Source organism: Manacus vitellinus, unplaced genomic scaffold, assembly GCF_001715985.3.
Source record: "Manacus vitellinus isolate BGI_N305 unplaced genomic scaffold, ASM171598v3 scaffold_38_pilon, whole genome shotgun sequence".
NCBI classification, from domain to species: Eukaryota; Metazoa; Chordata; class Aves; order Passeriformes; family Pipridae; genus Manacus; species Manacus vitellinus.
The window spans coordinates 3,424,220-3,447,205 of record NW_021940526.1 but is presented as its reverse complement, the minus strand read 5'-3'; the positions used below and the strand labels follow the sequence as shown (position 1 = coordinate 3,447,205).

General features: G+C 44.8%; 1 protein-coding gene across 1 annotated transcript in view; it reads left to right on the top strand.

Moving 5' to 3' along the window:
• Positions 1-386: 386 nt before the first annotated feature.
• Positions 387-22,986, top strand: part of PLCB1 (phospholipase C beta 1) — a gene marked incomplete at its 5' end in the record, with an annotated part of 333,313 nt that continues 310,713 nt past the window's right edge. Inside the window, 2 exons of the mRNA XM_018077472.2 lie at positions 387-497; positions 10,667-10,744. Coding sequence (XP_017932961.2) covers positions 387-497; positions 10,667-10,744 — 189 coding nt within the window. The remainder of the gene's footprint in view (positions 498-10,666; positions 10,745-22,986) is intronic.

Below are 22,986 nucleotides of genomic sequence, written 5' to 3'. Positions count from 1 at the left end.
CTGGGCGCAGGGGGAACCTCGGGGGCCGCAACGCCTGGCGGGCGGGAGGAGAGGAGAGGAGCGGGCACGGAGGGAGGGAGGGAGGGAGGGAGCGGAAGCGGGCAGCGCCGGCGGCTCCGTGCCCTGCGTGCGTGCGCTGTGTGGTGCGAAGGAGCCGGGCGGGCGGGGCGGTATAGACAGGATTATAGAGGAATGTGCCGCCGCATGGCTTCGCCCGGCCGCCGGCCGCCGCGCCAGCTTCCTTGGGCGAGCCGCCAGTGAAGCGTCGTCCTCGCCTCGCCGGCCGGGCAGCGCCTCCTGCCGCTCGGGCGCTCCTGCCGGCCTGCTCCCGGGTTCCGGCGTTTCCCTCCCGAAAGCGGCCGCGCCGCGGGCGTAGCGCGCGTCCATGCGGGGCCGATGGCCGGTTGGCTCAGCCTGGGGTGCACGCCCTGCAGCTCAAACCCGTCTGCGTCTCCGACACCCTCAAGAAAGGCGTCAAATTCGTCAAATGGGACGATGTGAGTACCGCCCCCCTCCCTCACGCCAAATCTCGGTCTCTCTCGATCCGCTTTCGCCCGCGGCCAGGGCAAAACGGCTGTAATCCAATCCGCATGGGGCTCCGGGTGCACGTGTAGCGGCCCCCCGGCCCTGCCCGCTGCGGGAGGGCAGGTGCGGGACCCCGGGGACGGGCGATGGGTGTCCCCGTCCGGGACCGGCGGCCGAAGGCCGGGCAAACTTTCTCCGAAGACTCTCCGGTCTGCTTTCGCTTGGCCGGTGCGAGCCGTGTTGTGCCGCCTCCTTTAGCGAGCGCCTGCCTCTCCCGCCTCCCGTGTTTCAGTGTGCATGTTGCCACCTCTGTCCTCGTAACATAGTTGTTTCAACCTGTTCTTTCATCTCCCGCCTCCTTCTCCCAGCTCCTCTTCTTTCTGGCTCCTGTCCTCGTCTCTCTCTGGTGGGATTGTCAAGCCCTTGGATGCATTCTCCCAGGGCTCACAGCTTTGGTACCCTCGTTCATCTTCCTCTCTCCTTTCTTGCCTCAAAATCATCTGCTTTACCTTTACCACTTGCTGCTTCCCAAGCCTTTACACTTGCATTGCCTCACATAGGGAAGGAGTGTGGTTTCCCCTTCACCTTCGGTAGCACAGCTGTTCAGCAGCTGGAATTTCCTTCTTCGCGTGCCGACTGTGCCCGGGATAGTTTCAGAGAAAGGGAACTTTTCTTTATTTAGTTTTCCGTTCCCCAAAGCCCGTTGTGTCCTCTGCTAGCCTTGCTCCTGCCGTACAGCATCGGGTGTTCGTGTCTCAGCTGTGCACGGAGGAGCAGGTGCCCCAAAAGGTCTGTCTGGAGACACAGGGGCGACGTGAGACTCGAGCTGTGGTAGAGAAATGGCTGGGAAGGAAGGCAGGCAGTCTGAACATCAGAATTGTTGAGGATGACTCGTTTTGAGTGCTCTTATGTTTTTGCTGGGACTTTGGGTGTGCTAAAAACATCCACAGCAACAACTGGAGGGACACAACAGAGAGGGAGAAGGAGCAGTTCATGTGTAACCGCTGTTCTTGTTACATATTGCTATTTTGCCATTGCTTTCAGCCTGTCCAGCAGCCAAATGTGTAAACCTGACCCCTATAAACCTGTGATAAAACGCTCTCAAGGAGAGAGAGAGAGAACATAAGAAGCCGAACTTGCTGTGTGAAATTTTATTTACAGTAATAAGCAAACACAGCTTTAATAGGCTCGGCAAACTGACCTTGTCCACGGTAGTAAACATTGGCTTGATACAGGTTATTTATGTTCAGGAACTAAGCCTGAATGACTTGCCTGGGAAAATGTTTTCTTGCGGTTGACATTTTCCTTAGGATAGGAAAAGGCAGTGCAACCTCAGCCTTGTCACTGCAGTTATTGTTTTATTTTTGGTAAGCTACCAAGAAACTTCCACAGGTCTATGCAGAGGTCAAGTGATTGAAATCTCCAGACTGACAGTCCAAGCTATCAGGCAGCTGTTTAAATTACTAGTTTAAGTGCTGTTTCTATGTATTGTACCCATAGAATCAGGAGGAGAAGAGGTGTTCTCCATACACAGTGGATGTTCAGTGACTAACCTGTCTGCTATGGACTAATAGCAGAAAAAAAGATTAAAAACTGCAAACCTAAAGGCTACAGTAATAAAATATAGCTAAACTCTAGCAAAAGATGTGCATTTCAGGCTAAAGGTGTTACTCAGGGATACACAGGTGTCACCTGGAATGTGTGACTGAGGTGAGAGTCCTGTTGTGTTCAGTGAGTGCTTTTGTTGGCAATCTTGTGGAAGTTGATGCGTATTTAGCTACACTCTTATGAAGAATTGTGGCATTAACTCGTGGTTGTCTGTGCATTGTGTGTATATCTGCACATTTCTTGCCCCTCAGCCTCCCTGTCTTGCCCGCAGTGTTTCTTCTCAGCAGTGGAAGCCCCACAAAATCCAAGATTTCAAGGAAAGTGTGTCCCTTTGCTACGCTGGCCGTAAAAAAGACCTTCACACAAATTCATGTTAGATGACTCTGCAAAGTATTTGCTATTGAGCAGCCAGTAACCAACTTCAGAGCCTTTGTTTTCCAGGAAATTATTCTGCTTGAGGGTTTTAAAAAATGATTATTAATGTGACCCTCTGTGGTGTGTCATGTAAACAGGCACGCACAACCTCACCAGTGAAACAATGGGCTCTAACGAGGAATAGTAAACTGCAGCATGGAACAGTAAAACAGGATTGACCATAACGAGTATTTGGGCTCTGCTGTGCTCCCAGGGTTGCTCAGAAAAGCCAGGCTCACCTGCTGATGTTTGTTATGCACCGTTTTCCTTTCACTGGGGGAGTTGAGAGAGCAGGAGTTGAGCTCTTCCATGTGCACTGGGGCAACATTTGTTCCTCTCTGAAGCTTGTCCTTGTCGTTCCCTTCCCTGCTGCTTTGGGTTGCAGTTTAAAGATGGTCCTATTGACTTGCCTTTGTGTTTCGTGAAGCCAAAGTGTTGTTTGTGAATTCTTATGACTTGCACCAACTTTCAGCCCAAAGCAAAATTTTTCCAGCTGAGTTCTAAACCACTGGAAAGCAGCAGCCTTTTTAAATGGGAACGCTGGGAGGATTTAAAGCAGAGCATGAGAGGCGTGTAAGGAATTTCATGGTGTCTGGAGTAATGGTTGTTAAAGAATGTGCTTGCCAGCTTTGAGAAGGATGCTGTGCTGTGCAGAACAGGGACAAAAGCTGGAGTGACAGAGACTTCAAAACCAGCCCCCATGTTGGTATCCCACCCTGAGCCTCCGTGCCCAATCAGGAACTCTGAGGCACTAAGAGATGTGGTACTGATGGTTTGCATGGACTCCCTCTCTGAGGAACAGCAGTGGAGTTTGCTGCATGTCACACATGAACCTCAGCACTGTGATGGTGATCCAGCTGGAGAGAGAAATGCCTGGCCTGAGCTTTGCTGAGAGGAGAGAGGGAGGTTATGTCAGCCCCTCAAGATCACATACAGGCAGGTGGAAAGCTTAAAATTCCATTTCCTTTGCAGACCACCTTCAGTTGTATGAGCAATAGGATCAATTAAAAATTTCTGGCTTTGCAAGACAAGTCCCTCTTTTGTGCCTCAGGATTGGATGTGGTAGTGCTCACACCACCCAATGCCTAATACACTCTAATACCCAAATTCCATTTGGGATCAGGGTATAAAGCACTAAAGTCAAACAGATTATTGTTGTCCAGTAACTTTGCCTTTCCTCACGCTGTTCCTGTTTTATTCTGTAACAGTATTACAGGTTGGAAAACGTATTTTAGAAAGAACTCTTGCTCTTGACGTGGAGTTTGGCTTCCCAAGGCACTGAGCAGGAATAGCTGATGTTGGAACAGGTGAAGGATGAATGTGGCTGGTTTCTTAGGCGGTTTTTTGTGGATGTATCCACCTGTGTGCCTGGTTCCAGATGGTTAGTTGGCTGAGCATTCGCTTCTCCAGATCATATTTCTTCAGTTGGACCTCTACAGCTGCTTCTCCCTTAGTGTGGGAAGAGGCTGAGCCCCTTAACTCCTGCTCTGGCTTTGAACAGATGTGCTCATGTCCCTAGAGAGAGGGAAGGCTTCAGGAGGAACTGACCTGCTCCCCTCTGCTGTAGTGATACCCAGGTTGTAATAGCTCTTCCTGATGAGAGCTTTACAGTAGTTTAATAAATAATTCAAAAGGTGGCAATTAAATCCATGGGTGAAGCTTTTTGGGTAGGGGGTTAAGTTTAATGTAGCAGAATGTGTTGATAGTGGAGAGGAGTGATGAATCCTGAGGATAAGGAGTGACTTCACTCAGGACTGATCTGACTTCTGAAGGGCTGAAACCTGCCTTGGCTGACTTGTCTCCCTGTTTTTCTCCCACCCGTGGTGGGAACAAGGTGGGCATAACAGAGTGAACAAACCTCTCAACAGCCAGAGCAGAACTGATATTTTCTAAGAGCAGCAGTTGGCCCACTGTAGCAAGTGAACGTGATGGGGCATATTCAGAAATAGATTTGTTTTCATTTCCTGCTTAAAAGCTCCCTTATCTTCCCCAGTGATAAGGTGTACTCTGCATAAACACTTTGCCGGCTCTCTGTGTGGCTCACACTATCACTTGCTAGTTAAGTGTACTGGTGAGGGAATGTAACTACCCAAATTGAGGGCCATCACTCCAATTTTCTAGCCATACGTTTTTCCCCCCAAACTTTGGATTACTGAAGGATAGGTAGGATTGCTTAGTGGCTGCAGCACTTGCTCAGTGAGCAGCAAAAACAAACCCGGGTCTTTTAAGTTCTCTTTTAATGCCTTTCTCTTGGAGCACTTTATCTTAACAAAGCATTTTTGAGCTCAGATGGTGAATGTTATGTTTGCAGCCTTCTTTATTTGTTTAAAGTCTTCGAGAAGATTACCAGGAGCATGAGATACATCCCCTTTTAACCTTAGAAGTAAACATAACATCAGAATATCATTATTATAGATAAGCTGAGATGAAACAAATAAACAACCTGGGAGTTTTGAGAAGTTGTTTTAAGATCTTGATGCTGAAGTGACTTTCTTTTTCCCTTGCCTTTTTGTGTTTGTTTTTAAACTCTGCACAAGCCTGTCACTCCAGTACATTAGTGAGGCCATGAAAAATGAGCAGCCATTGTTCTGTGTGTACAAAAGTAAAACAATAAGCTGAAGAGAGTTTATTTTTTTTTTCTGTTTTCAGTCTGGAGGGAAGACGTTAGGCCTAAGTTCTAGTGTTTTTGCTGGCTCTTCTTTGTTGCTGATCTTTATGTAGTAAACAAATATCAGCTCTGTGCTGTATAGAAATACCTTAAACGAGAAGAAGTTGTGGTTTTGGTCTTTTGGGCATAGGAGAATAGATGGAGATAAAATTTTTAACAGTTAACATATATCAAAGGGGAAAGCCCTAACTTAACTCAATTAGCAAGCTCTTTATCACTTTAGTGTGGGGGGAATAAATTTGAGAGTGAGATGCCTGTCTGGGAAGATCTGGTGGAGTCTTTACATATTTAAATCATAGATAACATCTGTTATTGTAGCATCAGAGCTCTTTGGAGTGTTGGTGGATAGTAGGGAAAGTGAAAGCCAGAAAACAACTCCTAAATAAGTGAGGATCCTTTGTGAAAGAATTATTCCCAGAATAACTGGGAATCTGGATTGTGCACTGGATGCTTTCTTCTCTTCAGTGTTTGAATGCTCAAGACTTTTTTTGGTGTGTGTGTTTGTTTTTTTTTTAACAAAAGCTGTAGTGAAATAGTTAACAAATAGTTAACTAATCACTATGGAGTCTTTTATCTTTTATAAAGTAAATGCTTCATAAGCACTTTTGAATTTATTTTCACGAGGCCCACTGGACGACAAAATGTGTTCCCAACTGTGCTGTTGTAGGTCCAAAAAAAAAAAAAGACCAACATAAAAACCTACGAATTTTTAATCTGCCATTAGATACCTTGGACCTAATTTCCAGCCTGCACAGCACCACACAGTCAGATGTTCAGGATGCCTCCCCAGTGACTTCAGATGAGTTTGGGCTCAGCATCTCTGGAAATTAGAAGATGAAATGTGGAAATTCAATTCCAGTATTCCCTCAAAATCAGAAGGCAGCATTTGTGCTGATGAACAGACTGGCTTAAATGAGATTTTCTCAGCATCACACAAGAACTCTCTGGCTGAGAAAAAGAATCTTCCTGTTTGGCATTTGGCTACTTTTGTTCCAAAGTTCTCCCTTCATTCCTTTTTTTTCTGTGTACTTGGCAATATTTAAGGACTCCTGCAGACAAATAAAGACTACAGGCAGTGAGAGTATAATTAGCCCAAGAGTGGGGACATCTTGAGAAATGATTCGGTGTAGGACAGACTTCTGAGAAACAAATCCCACTCAGGGTGGCTCCTGTCAGCTTGCAGGACTTTGATCAGCACATTGACTCGTGTCCTGTGGTGCTGTCACCAAAGCTCCCCTAGGATTTAACCACTCTAACAGAGAGGAATATTTTTCCTGCATGTTCCTGGTGAACAAGTGGGCTTCCATTTTATGAGTCTTGTAGGCTCAATTCCAGTTTTGTTTTTTTTTTTTTATCCTGTTTCCAACTTCCACTCATTTCACCTTCTCCAGCATTTTCTTCTTGCACTCTTGCTTTGCATGGCAGGTTTGGTTCTTCTGACCTCAGCAGAGGAGGACACCTTTACCCTTCCAGATGATTTCAGGAGTTCATGAGGGATGGGGGTTTTCTCCCTGTCACTGTAGCTCAGCTGTCAGCCTGAAGAACTTCATAATCCTGATTGTTTGGGTCATCCTGCTTAGTTCCAGTCTGAGTACGCCCAATGTATTATGGAATTTCCAGCTGATACATCTGCTGCCTGTGTGTGAACTGGAGCGTTGCTATTCCTTCTTCTCCACTTCCCCAAGCCTGGAATCCCCTGGATCTGTTGGGTGTCAAGAGAGCTCCATTTCGGGGCTGTCCCCACACTTACTCAACCACAGTTCATGCCCCTTTGCCCAAGTGAAAGAAATGCTGAAGAACATTTTGCCTCTGCCAGAAACAATTGGTATTTCTTAGCTTTGTGGCTGGAAAGCAGCTTGGCAGAAATTCTCCAGCAGGAGATTCAAGCAAATGAAATCACTGGTGTGTGTCAAAGTTCTCAGGTTATATTTGGGGATGTTCAATGTCTCTGGAAACCTGAGGCAAGCCCAGGAAACAACAGCCTGGCTTAAGGCAGTGTCATGAGCCCCCCTCTGTTCTAACAGCTGAAGTAGCATTAAAATGTTAAAAATAAAAGTATTGAAAGGGAGGTGGCACTTTTTGCCTGCTGATGTTGGATGTAGTCTGGGGGACCCACAGTAAAAATCAGGCCTTGAAACAGTTACCTGGCAGGTATTTAATTATAGATTTGTCCATTGATCTTCTGTGCCTGCTTGGTAAGGATCCCAAAGTTCTCCGTGGCATTTTGTGGGCATAAATTTGAAGGCTTTTTGTTTAAAAGTATAAAGCAAAGAATATTGCTAATGCAGGACCTGAGGTTGCACAGCCAATTAGGAGGCAACCTAATGGAATAAGTATAGAACAGCCACATTACTCATTTGAGGCTGTGGAATTGCAAGAAAGTAGAGAATTGGCCCTAAGTCAACAAATAAAAAGGTGGAATTAAAAGCCCTTCAGGAAAATTGTTCACTTAAGTTTAGACCCAGTGTGATGTGCAGCACACTGGGACTGCCAGGCCACCCTGTCATTCCAGGAATTTGCAGCAGGAATCTGTTGGAAACTGAGCCCCTGCTTGGCACAGGCACCCATGGGTGGCTCTTACAAAGCCTCATAACCCACAGTCATTTGCACCAGTGACTGGGACACCCTTTCTCCTTTTCCTCTTCCCTTTCTGGTCACAGCTGATTTTTGCCTTGGTCATCTTCTCCTGAGCCTTTTTTTTATGTACTTGGAAGTGTCCCAAGAATCTGGGGCTCCTACCCAAAGGGCTGTTTGCTGTGGACATCCAGAGGAATGTAAGAGCTATACCCCTACTACACATTGAAATTTAGTTTTAGAGATGTACAACACTGACATTTTGGTCTCATGTTCTGGATCTGAGTGGGTCAGCAAAGGCACAAATGTCTGCTCATGATTTGCTTGTCCATGAAGTTTTGTTTGCTGTTTTTCTTTCCTCCCCCTCTGTTGTGTCCTGCCCTTTACCTGCTTCTTCAGAGCTGTGTGTGGTTGGTCAGTCTGCTCAGGGGAGTTACAAGGGCAGCTCTTTGGGTGAGAAAATTGAATTAATGGCCTTCAGAACACTCCCGTGAATGACTGCAGGCCTCTTATGGGTCGTAAACCACATATAGTACAGCAGTGTTTGTAAATAAACGAACCAGACAATTGTTAGTTGAAACAAGTTTCTATTTCAGAGCCTTGAACTGCTGCTCTTCTCGACTGTGTGCTGCAAAAAGGGGTTTTCATGTATCTTTTTGATTGCTGCTGCCTTTGCAAGCCCTGATTGCAGAGTAGGATAAAAGCAAAGGAGCTGTTCCAGGTGACAAAGGACTCTGCTAATGTGGAGTGAGGGGAGGGACTTTCAGAGCTGACTCAAAGAAAGTTTATTTCCATTTCTCTACACCCAGAACACTGTGGTATTTAGTAGCACAGACTTAAAACAGTTCTAGTTGGATTGTAGAATATATAAAACATTCAGAATGTAAAATCCATTCAGTTAATTGTGCTGTGCCCAATGTCAGAGTGGTATAGTTAATTTAAAAATAAAAACCCCACAACCAAACAACTTCCTGGGGCAGAGAATCTTAAATATCCAAGGGCTCATCATTATCCTTGTCATGATAAGGTTTCCCTTGTGTCACCTAATGGATACTGAAAGCTCTTTCCCCTCATCCTCTGCTTTTTTGAGTCTGATTTCAGTCAGTATTTTACAACCCACACCTACAAAAGTATTGCTTTGATAGCTCAGGCAAACCCAAACACCTTTGGGTTAAAGCAACTGGTTTGAAGTGATTAACCAGCCAAATTGGTTAATCCTGGGGATAATTGCTTTGCTCCCCTCTGCTTCCCAACACTTCTCTTTCCCTCTGAAGTTGCACACATCTCATCCAAAGGGAGAAGGACATGTAGGCTTTATCTTTGCTCATTTGAAATTATTTGCACACAGGCTGCATGAAATAAGCTAAAAAAGAAGAGTTATATTTCCAGAGCAGTTTTCCTCTTTTTTAAATGGCACAGGTCTGAGAACCCTTTTGTAGCTGCTTGTGGGTCCACTCAATGTCTCTTCAAGACCTGGTATATTTTAAAAATAAATTTGCCTGCTGTATCAAACAATTCCCAACTTTCAGGTGTGCAAGATGGTAGAAACTATGGAGAAATGGGGGGAAAAAGAGATTCCAGAGATTCTGGTTGTCTTCTTGTATCAGAAATGGCACTTGCAGAAGTTGGGGTTTATTTATTGATGATAATGTCACTTTGATCGACTCTATTTGCACTTAAAAAAACCCCTCCATGCTCAAATATGTTTGATTTAAATTTGAACCTATTAGAGCCCACTTTTTTTTTCCCCTCAAAAGAATATATTTACCTCACATATTAATGCTTTGGGAATAGGTGAAGGCTAGAGCTGTAAAACACCTGTAGCACTTGAACAGAAATGTGAACAGAAATATAAATCCCTTTTGAGGAGGAGCTGTATGTTTAGCCTGGGTTTGTGGGGAGCTGAGTTAAGCTGAGGCAATTTTTCTGCCTGCTTGCCTTTCTCCTCCTTCCTGTACTCCCTCCAGAACCTCTAAATCGAGTTTGGCACATGGGTAGAGGTCTCCAGACAGCAGTGTCTTTGCAGATGTCATGAAAAATAGAAGAGGAGAGAGACCAGGCTGCAGTGGTGTCAATTATTGTCAGGCACCAGAGAATCCCAGGGGTGAGGGATGGGATGAACTCCCACCTGTGGAAAAGGCTTTGGTTGGAGCCTGAATCTCTGGAGTCAGGTACCTGCTGTCAGTCAGAAGCCATAAATATGGAGGTAACGAGGCTGCCTCTCTGAGTGCTTAGAGATGTGCCTGGTTTTAAATGACCTGAGCTATGGATGTTACCAGACTAGACAGATGTTTAACTGATGAGATGGAACATATATATATATGTATATGCTCCCACTACTAAAACTTTCATAGCTTGGCTATATAAACAATAAAAATATGAATGGGAAGTAATTGATAAAAATCTTAGTGTAGCAAATGCTATTTCAGGTTTTCTAGGTGAATTCAGTCTTTGTAAAATTAATTTTGTAGGCATTTATCTTGTGTGGGTCCCTGAAGGTCAAGTTGTCTCAAGGTGGGCAGTGGATCCCTGATAACTGGAGTGCTCTGCTGTGTGGGCTCCAATTTGACAGTCAGTGTGTTGTGCCTGTTTAACTTCATCTGCTTCCAGCTTTTTCCACATGTTTAACTCCATGTGCTGACAAGTCTGGAGTTTAGTGCTGCCTTCAGAGTAACGGAGAGATGTTATGTCTGAAAAATGGAGATGAGGCAGGGGATACTGAATTCTTTAGGGACACCTTGCTAGTAGTGATCCTGAATCCCTTCAGGGTAATTTCTGGATGCTGCAATTCATTACCAAGGGTGGCAGAGCAGCTTGTGCATAATTATGTGTTCTGTGTGCTGATATGGATTTCCTGTTTGTCCTTTTTCCTTCCAGGACTCCACTGTTGTGACTCCAATTATTCTCAGAACAGACCCACAAGGATTTTTCTTTTACTGGACAGATCAAAATAAGGTAAGAGAAAAGCTTCCAGCTCCAGAATGGTTCTTCCTTTTGTGTTGTGGTGTGATGGGCAGGAATCAGGAGGCTGGCACAAGCATTCCATCAGCACACCTTCCTCTCAGGAGCAAATACAATGGGCCTGTGGCTCATCCCTGGTGCACAAATCTTGGAGAGATGGATGGAAGAGCTGGTCATTTCCAGCCATGTCAGTGATCTGGTGTCCAGTGAGGTGTGTAATTGTCCTTGGAAGGGCAGACAAGGATGTGCCTGTGATGCTGTTGTGGTTTCTCTTGCCTTCTGTACACTGAGGATTTGGTCTGTGGTGCGTGGCAGGCCTGGAATTCCCAGAGGCCATAGCTCCCTTTGGATTCTTCCTCCTCGGTGGCCACGTGCTCCCTGGCCGTGCCTGGTGGGCCACGTCACCAAGTTCTCACTAATCCTCGCTGGACACTTTCTTTCCAAAACATTCCGGTGTGCTGAGGTCGCTGGGGTGGCTGGGGAGCTGTTGGGAAAGCTCATGGCCTGATTCATCCCTGCATTGCTCCCCTGGGACATCCCTGTCACCCCTTGGAATTGGTGCTGTCGTGATTCCAGCCAGTGGAGGCTGTGCCGCAGTGAAAGAGCTCAGTACCCTGGTTGGGGGCAGTTTGTGCCATACACCATATCAGGTATAAAAGAGTAAACTGTCGTTGCAATCATGAAGCAAAACACTGTATCAAAGCTGGGAATGAGTTCTTCCTTTTTTTACAGGTGAATTTTGAAGTACTTACTGAGTTCTTCTACTGGCTCCCTGTTGGAAATGGTGTTAGAACTTGGTGGTCAGCTCTGAGCTTTGGCCTTGTGAGGAGTATCTGCCAAACTGGTGCTTCTGGCTCCAGAAACCTGGTTTGCCAGTTGGGGAGCTGTTTTTTTCAGGAGTTCCTGTTGATTTTGAGTTTAGATACCAGGGCAAAAATAGCTTGAGGAGGTAGCACCCATGAAATGTGCAGGCTGAACAGGCCATTTGCTGCTGCACTAAATCATGTTTATCTTCCCATGTTTGCTTTTTAGAGGAGATGGAGCTCGGTTTGGAGTCGGTGTATTTGGGAATCCTCTCGTGGAGTTGTTGTAGCACAGATCCTGCCTTTGCCTGTGCTTGTGCAGGGTTGTGGTGGGTGATGGGGGTTCATCTCTTGGCAGTCCCAGAGCTGTTAAACTGCTGCCCTCAGAAGCTGAAGGCTGGGACTGATTCACACTGTGGCTGTGCCAGAACACAGAGCTGGCCTCTGGTGTGTTCCTTCCCTTGCATAAACTGATTGTATGAGCTGAAAAATAACCACGAACTTTGTAATAATAAGTGGAAACCCAGAGTTGATTGGAGAGTTTATTTCACTTTTAATATGTTTGGCACTAAGACCTCCTTCAGTTTCCTACTGTTGTCTGTAAAAACAATGTCTTGAAGCAGTTCTGTGAAGAATAGCTATTTATAGAATTGTTGTTCTCATATTCATGAAAAAATGTATTTATAATGCTCAGGGCATTTTTTTCTTTTTTAAAGGTTGGGTGTTTGTACAAGAGGAGTAAGTGTCAGTTTGATTTTTAAACTTGCAAATCAAGCCTCTGTAAGAAGCAACGAGAGGGATTTTTTTTTTCTGGTTAATAATTCATGACAACTAGGTGAAGCTTGTTTCTGAACACCATCCCAGCAGTGTCTATTTAAAGAGAGTAAACTTATATCCATTGGGGTGCTGATGGTGCACAGACCAGGAAGGAAATGCCCTTTTCTCCTTTTACAGAGCGTGGTTGGGTTCATGTTTATTGTGAAATTGCAAACATATGAATAAAGGAGGCTATATAGGAAATTCTCTTTAATTTCCTTCTCTTTGTGTGGAGTGATCCTGTGGTGATAGTGGAACTATGTGAAGAAATGCCAGGACAATGCAGCCTCTGTGTGATCACTTTCTCTTCTTTCCCCATGTTGTTATTCTTTTAAGCAATTGCTGTTGTCATGAAGAAATCCTATTATTTTCCATGCCTGGAAAGACAGGCCTTGCTAAACCAAGTGATGAACTGGGAGGAGGTGCCTGCCAGCTTCCTGGAGCAGGCACGTTTTCCCAGGAGCTGACTCCAAGCAGGTGTGGAGGTGAGGCAGGAGGAGCAGTTGTCTTCGTAGCCCTTTGTGTGTCCTGGTTGCCAGAGCCTGTGCAGAGCAGTAAATCACTGCCTGGATAATGGCACGGTGTTTAAATCAAAAATCTGGCTCTTTTAGTTGCTGTTGCCTTATCAGTCAAGTTACACGAAAATTACGTGAATCACTGGGAGGGAAAAACAAAACAAACAAAAAAACCACTCCTCTGTGCTGAATTTTTATTTAGCTTGAGGGGCTGGTGGTTGCAGCTCTGCAGCTTTTTGTGTTTCCTTGCCCAGTCGAGCTGCTTCTCTTCTTCCCTTCCTTTCTGTTTCTTCTCTGTTGCAGAGAAAGGAAAATAACCTGTAGTGTGTGCTGTTTAGCAATGGGTCTGGACAGCCTTTTAGATGTTTTTTTGTGCAGCCAGAGCTCAAAATTCCTGGTACAGTTGATGTCCCTGACCCCACCTTGGAGTTCTCCGTGAGTTGCCTGCAGGGTTTGTGTCCCAGTTGGTGAGCCTGGATAATGCTGTAGCTGAGCAGATGAGGGTCAAAAAGGCTGCTGAGAGTCACCCTTAAACCCAAGAAGTTTTAGAGACGTGACCAGTGTGAACTCCTAACTTGCTGTCCCCTGTAGCTTTCTGATAAATAAGTTAGTGGTATTTTCCTAGTTTGCTGCAGGAGCCACATGCTCCTAGTGAACCATCCCAGGTGTGTGGTTGTAGCCCCATGGAGACCTTTCCCAGCCACCCCACCCATGGAAATGGTAAAGGTGGCAGTGCTTGTGTGATGGTCTGATCAGCAGGTCCATTTGAGCTCTGACCTTGCAGTTTGGTAACAGGAATGTGGCATCCTGCCTCTGGAAATGCTTGCTGTGCCTGTGCATATTTAAGCATATATTGCTGTCATCAGTCAAGGTAATCCTCCAGAATCAAGTCATACATGGCATTTTGCTATTTCCTGATAACAGCAAGGAATTAAATGCAAACCATTTTGTTTTAGGCAGATGGCAGGACAGCTTTCTGATGTTAATTGTATTTTTCGGTATGAAATTCTTTTGTTGCTGAAGATTCTGGAATATTTTCTTCATCTGTATTGCAGAGTGCTGGCTGATTTCATATTATTACTTGAATGATTCTCAACATGGGTTTTAAAAAAGAAAATTAATGTGACAAGCTAATGTCTGTTACTTATCTTATTGTTTTGGTAAGGTTTCTTAACTGTAGCAAATCCAGACAATATTCATTGTGTTGTCAAATTTTTACAGCCCAACTAAAATATATCTCAAGTCCTTGCTGCTTTTTTTTTTTTTTTTTAAATAAAATCCCATTTCTTCCATTTGTTGTTATTCTGGTCATGAGCACTGAAGAAGGGTAAATCCAAACTTGATGAGGTGAAGGAAAAGTCTGCTGGAGTAAAAGGGAGGGATAATCAAAGGCATTTCTCGGGAGATGAGCAGAGGCTGGAAGTGTTTGGCGTGTTTAGCCAAGCCAGCAAAGCAAGGCCAGAGAGACTGTGGTTTCTGGCTATGGATAAATATATTAATGAATGCATAGGCAGACTGGGAGAAGAAATAGGTGTTGTCAGATGGTTTGTGCATTAATATCTTGCATCCTTTAGCTGGAAGTTATGTTACACAATGAAAAGGATGTTAGGAGAAGACACTTAGTCATTAACTCAGTGCAGTTCTGACACTGCCCAAGAAAAGGAAGAAAGCAACTAATTGCTTTTATGATGGAGCCATTTAGGTTTTTAAAATTCTGAGGATGGTATAATAATGCTGTCTTCTCACTAGCACATACTGATTTCTCCCTCTTTATTTTAAAAGCTAGGCAGCTACAGTGGGATGGCAGCATGGTAAAAACAGAGGCTGCAGGCCCAGCCTCTTTAGTAGTGGTGGTTCCACAGTTCTCGAGGGAAAGAACGGGGGTAGTTTCTCCTCTTGGAGGAACAGGGCTGTTCTCATGTGTCAGCACTGCTGGCACAGCTGGCACTGTCATGTTGTAGCTCAGCCACAGACTGTGGGGTTGCTTCAAGAGCCCGCAGCAATAACCCTTGAGCTGGAGCTCTCTCATTCCATGAGGGTGCATGAAGTGGTTCCTTACAATAAAAGACAAGAGGATTTCTCTGACCTGGAAGGTCCTCTCGCCTCTGGTGTCCTGAGGTTATCCTGAGTTCCTTTGGGCTGAAAATCCAACCCAGGCTGCAGAGGGAATGTGGGAAGTGGAGCCTGAGGGCTGTTGGTGGGGTTCTGGAGGATTAGGTTTGGCTTCAGCATGTGTGTAAACTCTGGGGCAATCCCATTGCCCTCCTCCAAATGGAAGAGGATGTGGCAGTTTTCCAGCTGCTGGGGATTTTGGCTGTTATGTAAGAGAGTTCTTTGGTGTCTGTTTTGAATCAGAGCTTTAAAACAACGGGGTCAGTATTTGTATTGCCCGATGGGTCAAAGATATTTACATTGCATCTGCATATATGTTACACTGTATTTGACAAGCATACAATAAAGGCTGAAGTTAATATTTCAGTATTTAACTTATGCCTAATAATATAATGAGAATGGATTATTGAGTAGTACTAGGTTTAAAAATACCTGCTCCAAACCTCAACTGTTTGGCTTCATTTATTCCAGAGCAAGGTTACCCAGTCATGCATTTCGCTGCTGAAAACATCCAAGAAGTGCATCATTAAACACATATTCACATTTCTCTTTCTGGCATGTGAAAGGGGAAAAAACCCAACCCTAAACCCTTTAGAAAACCTGAGATTGTAAATATCATTGATGAAATGTGAGAAAATAGCACATCTGTGTCCACAGAAAAGATGTGCAATGAAAAACTTGCTCTTCATTCTTTTAGTGTCTTTAGCATTTCAGCAGTCAATGTATTTCTGTTAATTCTGTTTGATAATGAATGTTGGATACGTGGGCCTCTCTATCACATGTTTTTCCATATGAATGGATTTGCCTTTGCTTCAGCTGCAAAACACAGGAGTCGGAATGACTCGAGTCCATGCACTGGCACAGCAAATAATCTGGGTTTTGGAGTCCTCCTAATTCATGAATTTGAGGTGTAACATTACGTGAGACTGGGGCTGTTGTCCCTGGAATGCAAAGAGAATTGTTTGAATAACAAAACGACCTGTAAATATTGACATCCAGAGTCCTGCGTCTGACACATTTGCAATGGGCAATGGAAGAGAATCTCTTCCAGGACACAGCTTGCTGAGGGATTGTTGTGACCATCCGGCTGAGCTGTGCTGGAAAATTGGAAGTGAAATCCCACAGGTGAGTTGTGCCAGTGCCTTTTCCAGGGAAGGACTACAGAGACTGTGTTTTGAAGGGACCAAAATTTTCTAGCTCTGCAGGCAGTGCAGTAGTGGAGTCAGCTTGGTCACCTGAAAGCTGCTGCCCACCGTTTATCCCAACCACAAATCAGCATGTGAGGGGAATAAAAGAAGACAGGGAAAATGGTGGGGAATTGCCACAGACAGTGAAAAATGGGAGGAAATATTTCGTGGAGGTCAGCTTCCCATCAGGCTGCTGATTTAAAGGAAATCTCTCGGCTTTCAAAACATGGAAATTGTTCAAGGCCCATTAGGGAAATGGTACTACATCAAACACAGAAGATCTCCAATAAGCATTTCCCACTGCTAAATACCTCCCTTATTGTGAGGGAGGCAGGAATAGAAAATGAGTTTTGGGGTTGATCCACAACAAAGGTCCAGTTTCTGATATGAGGAAGCTGAGGGACTTCAGAAAGGGAGGATGACTCTGGAGTCAGCCAAATTTAGGTACTGTTGAATTCTCAGGCACAGAGAACAATCCTAACACTTTATGTCATGTGAGAATGTTGTCCTTGCTGTTGAATAGAAAAGGAGCTGTGACTTTCCTATAAGGATGAGATTGTAGGTTGCCTTTTGTTTAAATGGGCTGATGCTTGGTCAGCTTTGGCTGTAAATGTTGAATGTTACGAAAAAAATCTGAAACTTGAGTTTTTGTGCAAGAGACCCTTGTGATCTGACTGCTGGAGGCTTTTTAGTTGTTATCATTTTCAATTTAAATATCTCAGTGAAGAAAACTTGTTGCCAAGTCAACTGAGATCCGCTGAAGTGACTTCTACAGAGGGTGTCTGTGTTCGAGCTGAGCTTGTGGTAACCAGAGCCACTGGTGTGCAGTAAACCAGGCCTGCAGTCTCTTCTCCTCCTTAATTAAAGTCTCTTGTGTTCATACCTGCAGCCTGGACATAGATTTGGTTGAATGTACAGCATCAGCTTTGCTGGCTGACCTATTATTAGCACAGTTCAAAAATTGGCTTCTAGGGCGTCGTCTTTCCTGGTGGTTGGAAGGATAACGGATCTCTCAGCGTGCCCGTTGGATTGCCTTCCCTGCTGCAGCTCTGCCACTTCAGACACTGCTCTGTAATGCTTCATATCCTGGCTGTTCAGGCTGATTTTGTCTGGGGTGGTTTTTTTCCCAGCTGTTTAAGAGATAGTGCACCAAAAATAATGATCTTTAAATAACATATTCTATCTCTGTGTGATCTTCCTGTGTGAACATACACTGGTAATCAGTGGTATGTGACAAATGTGTTTGGAATTTTTGTTTGCCTCTTTTTTTGTTGTTGGTTTTGTTTTTTTTTTTTTTAAGGAGTTGGAAAATAGTTCTTGACATGCAAGTGACTGGCAATAAATGCCAGGTGTGCACCAATGCTTGCTTTACCTGCCTTAAGAGTTTTTCCCATTAAAAATGTGGACTCGACCCTGCTTCCCTTTCCTGCCTACTCCTACAATTTTGGTGTTTTACACGCTCTGCACACTCCAGCTGGCATCAAACAGAGCAGAAATGCTAAAGCCCCTGGCCTGGATGTCCAGTGATAACAATGTGCTCTGTTGTGCAGCACTGGCTTCCTTTTTGGTTTGGGGTTAGTGTGTAAGGACAGAAGACGCTCAGTAGTATCCTTTCCTAGGGAATAGTCTCTCAATCCCATCTTTGTTTCACTGACAACTTTTATTATCTAATATAACCCAGAACTGGGAAAACACAGCAACAGCCTCATGCTACAAATCACAGGAGTTTTAGGCTCCCTCTGTGTGTGTCTGGGTGGCTGTTATTTTTGAGCAATTCCAACTGCACAGATAGTGTTTGGTTTGCCAGTCTCCTGCAAAGATTCCTCTGGGTTAGATGGTCTGTAAAACCCGCAGGCAGTCCCTCCCTGCCCGTGGTGTGTGTATTGTCCTGTCTGCAGCCTGCCTTTCTCTTTGCCTGAGGTTTTGTGCAGCAGCTGTGCTACTACAATTCTGAACTGCCTTTGGAGGGTGTCAAACCCCCCAAAAAAGGGGGTTTCCTCTGACTGTGCTTTGTGTGCATGTGCTGTCAGCAGCAAACCTCCTGCCTTGCCTTTTCACAGTTAGGGCTCTCCACCAGGCAGGAAATGGGAATTCATCTTCATTGCTACTTCTAATTAATCTTTCCACGTAGGCATGTTTTCCAGTGTCATGTGACTCCTTGATGTCGTTGTCCACCCTTTCCTTGTTAACAAAACCCAATAATAGATGTGTGTTCTCCTCTCTGATACCCAGTTTGTGACGCCGTAGCTCTCCTAGTGTTGAGCTATTCCTCACGCACTCACCGGGGGAAGGAGTAGGGGCTGGCATGTGAGGATATAGATTTTCTGGGATATGAATGAAGGCAGAAGAGTAATTTCCAGCATCTGGATTTTTAGTGTGAGGACTGAGCCTGCTTTGAAGAGTGGCACATGGCTTTATCCAAGACTTGCTCTGCACCGTGAGAGAGGAACAGGCTGTGCTGTCGTACCAGAGCACTGCCGGTGGCTGAAGAAGGGATTTAAATCCTCCAGGGCATGTCAGGCACTCACCGCCCAATTAACCCGGTACAATTGGGGGTGTATGTATAACACTGCTGTTTCAAGGCTGCACTTAGACATCAGAAGTGAAATTCTACTCCAGGGCCACATCCCAGAGAGCTCTTGTGCTGTCTGAGGCTGGGGATTACTGGAGCCTTCCCCTGAGCCAAGGCCGGACACGGTGTGTCTGCTGAGCTTTACTGTGCACACACCATTGGGCTGGGCTGGCCCATCCCTGCCTGCTCCAGGTGTTGGAGTCTGCCTCTCAGCTGGAGGAGTCCCTGGGTTGTTCCCTGCCGTCCCACAGCTGCCCTGTGAGCTGTCAAAATGCTGTTTATTGAAAGCCAGCTCCCAGCAGAGCCTGGTGGATTCCGTCCTGCGTGGAGTGTAACGTGGTTGCTGGACAATATATCTCACTTAAGAGGACCATGGATAATTTGGACAGGTGGTTTACTACCCAGGGAGCTGGTTATCTCTGACTGATAAACAGCAGTAAGTGCTGCTTAACGAGAGTCATAATAAAAATATTGATTAGCAGGGTGCAGCTGGCTGGTACCAAGTGATGCTCATTGAAGTCTTGTTAAAACAGTAATGAAATTCTAAAGGAAGCTTCTTTTTTTTTTATTCTAGCTGCTCTGGTTTACTCAGGACACTTAGACATAAGGGCTTATTTAATAAGAAGTATTATGAAGTGGAAAACTGGTGCTTGAAAGTTAAGAGTGTGGCCAAAAAAACGTGCAGGAAGTGCCATTAGAGAATTGAGGTGATTGATCTTGGCACTTTCAACTTTGAGACTGGGAGAAATAAAAAACATTCTGTATTGAAGGCAATTTTTAGAACAATAGGGTATCTTACAAGTGAGGGCTTTATTTTGTAATTTCCCTGAAAATAAAGGGATAAGCAAAATAAAGATGGCTTTTCTGCCCTTAATCCAGACTTGCTTTCTCAGTAGAAAAACAAGCATAAGACCATGTTTGTCCATGAAGAAAATCCTTCTAATGATGGTAAGACTTAAGACTTGCTGCTTTTCCCTTTTACCACTGCAGTCTGTGTTGCTTTGGCACATCTGAAAGTCATCTGCCAGGCACTCCTGCCAGCCAGTCTTCCATAACCAGATCTCTCACCCTTCACTAGCCCATGCTGTAATTAAAACTTCCCAAAGGCACGGAAGGGAAGCTGCCATTGTGTGTGTTGGGCAGCAGCAGGGCTGTCCCAAGGACAGGTGGAGTCTTGGAATTGTCATCCCCTTCTGAGCAGTCACAGACCGCAGTAGAAGACCAGGCTGAACCATTAAACATCAGAAATGCTTCCCTTGCCCGGGAAAATATGTGGCTATGGTGCTTTTGGCATTTGAAGATGGCTGAACTTTGCCTTTCAGCTCCCTGCTCAGGGCTGTTCCCCTGAAGTTGAGTTGTCCTTAGGTGCAAATCCAGGCTCTTTACCTGAGAAAACAAAAAAGGCATTTCCTCAAAAGCAGTGTGATTAGTTATGATGATAAAGTGTCCATAATTCAGCTGATGAGTAGCTGGTGCTTGACAGCACAGAAAAATGCTTTAGCAGCAGTTTGGAGTGATGTGTGTCTGTCAGTGCCCTGTGAAAATGGCATTCAGAGGAACTCAGTAGGCAGTAGGTGCCAAGCCCATCACCACACTGCAGCTTGTGGCTGTGGGTGAACTACTTGTTGCAGAGTGAGTTGGATTATTCACATAAAATGTTATCAGTAAGTGTCACAGTTTAAAATTGCCTCTGATAAATCCCTGGCTTTGCACTGTTCCCTTCTGCAGCCACATGAAGACAAACCTCCAGGCATTTTTGCCAGTGAAAAGTGCTAGGGAGAGGCTGTCAGAGATGCTGCAGTAGAACTCTGAGCATAGTGATATCATACATCTTAGATGGATGAGGTGAAAAATCTTCTCTCATCAGACTTGCATGCAGTATATTTAAAATATGGAAGATCAGTTTGGAAAGTGGCCCTGCTTTGCTGCTGCCAGCAGTAGGTTTTCATCTACTGACAACTCATAGCAGGAGCTTTTGCATATCTGGGTGTTGCATATCCAGATTTAGATGCTTCTTTCACATGTGTTGAACTTCCAATCAATATTTCTGGTGAAATCAGGTACATAGGGAGGGGGTATAGGTAAGGGAAGGAAAGCTGGATGTCCAGGCAGCTGTTCTGACTTGCAGACTGAAATATTTGCACTCACCTCCACTGTTCCTGCATTTCACTGAGGGAAGTAATTCTGACTTTGCAGCCTTTGTGTAAGGGGAGAATTATCTACCCTTTTGTAGTTACAATGTGGAGGGGAAGTATCTTCACCCTTATCTTAGTCCTGTTGCAAAGCTGATTGTTGAAACAAGATCTCTTAATTGCTTGAAAATGCTTTTTTTTCTGGCTTCATGATGCTCAGTGAAGCCTTTCTGTTCTGCATCCCCCTTTCCTTGGCATTTACCTTGGTATTTGCAGGGGGTTCAGGCTAAAATTTTGGTCCTTCGTCTTGTTGTTCCTCCTGCCTCAAATTTTACTCCGCTACACAGCTCTGTCTTGGGTGATATCTGAGTTTCCTGGGCGTGTCCTGTGTACTCCTGCCAAAGTTTGCTTGTGCTGAAGGATGGCTTTTGCCATTTCTTCTGCTTTTCTGGATGGACTGTGCAGAGCACATGGACTGTGCCACTGACACATTTGTGTTTTAGGTTAAAACAGCTCTTCACAAACTGCCTTCAGAGCAGGTTTAAAATGTGACAGACTTGCGTGTGGTGGAACTGGCAACTCCAAACATAACTGTGTGTGACATGTCACTCTGTGTCACCTTTTGGGTTCTCAGGCACACATATGATATTGTAGCTAAAGATGTGGGCTTGGAAATAACAATCTGAGGCTCCTTACCAAGACCATCCATCCAAATCCTCTGGATTTGTGCTGGTACTCAGTCACGGCCCCTCGGCAGCTTCCCTGGATCTCTGCCAGGAAGATGGCTAATGGAACAATCTTTTTATGATCTGTTTAGCTAAATGGCTCTAATAACGTGGGATATTAGAGTAACAGATGCTGTTGACCATCCTGCAGTATTTCAAAGTTTGTATATCCAGGAACTGTGCACTTCCTCTCAGAGCCACGGCTGTAATTTGGAGCTTCTCATCTGTTGCCGTGGTATTGGATTATCGGAGCGCTGAGGAACAGCAGTGGTAATTCTAATGAACCAAGTCAAAAGTGCCAGGCTCAGCCCAGAGCCTGAAGAATGGCTCTTTGGCACCAGCAGTGGCTCTGACTGGACTGGTTCTGTGAACTTTTGCTTCAAGACCAACCTGCTTTGGTTTTCCTGTTGTGTGAAATAAGAGCACGACCGACCGACAGGAGATCGCTCGGGGTCTGGGGAGAATTAAGCCCCAATCCCACCCTGCCTGGTTCAAAAGAGGGATTTGGAGCACAGAGCTTTGACATCTCTGTCCCAGATTGGTGGCACTGAGCTGTTTCAGCCATTTATTAATTTTGTACATTGGAATTTAATCCACACGGTGATGGCACCAACATGAGGATAATCTCTGGGTCATGAGGGTGTTATAAATTGACAGCAAATTCCCTGGAGACTAAAAAGATGCCAATTAGATGGGTATGACTGAAAGAGTAGGATCTAGGGGAATAAAATCACTTCACACATAATCTTCATGGACTGTTTCAGATATTGTAAAATCTGCTTCATCAGTACAATATCCCAGTGTCATTAATACATTATATAATTGGCTTGGCTTTGTTGGGAATATAGGCTGTTGGGTGGTCTGAACATTCATATATTTATATGATTAATTATGCTGTAAAGGATTTACAGAATTAGCCTGAGACCATGGGAACAAGCTTTTATGAGCTAATAAAATTACCTGCCAAAAAAAATAGCATCATTTCAAGTGAGACTCAAGCTGAGAAGGCTACTGTTGTCCACCACTGCAGATCTAGTGGATAAAAGACACTGGAAAGTTGTCTGGGCACCAGAGGAGATACAACTACTTACAGCTCAGGCTCCCACCTGTCTGTTTTCTAGGGATGTGGGGGAGCTTTTCCTTCTTGACAGGGGGTCTTGTTTTCAGACTGTTTGCAAGGCAGAGGTTGAAATCCCTTGATTTCATACTTGCTTGTTTGTCTTTTTTTTAATGTATTTTTTCTTCCTTGATTCTATAGGTTGTATACAATGAAATAGTTTAACTTGCACCATCAGACTCTTTACTTTCAGAGTAAGGAAGCTTCCTTGCACTCAGTGGAATGTTTTTGGACATCCTGAGTGTCATGTTTGACTT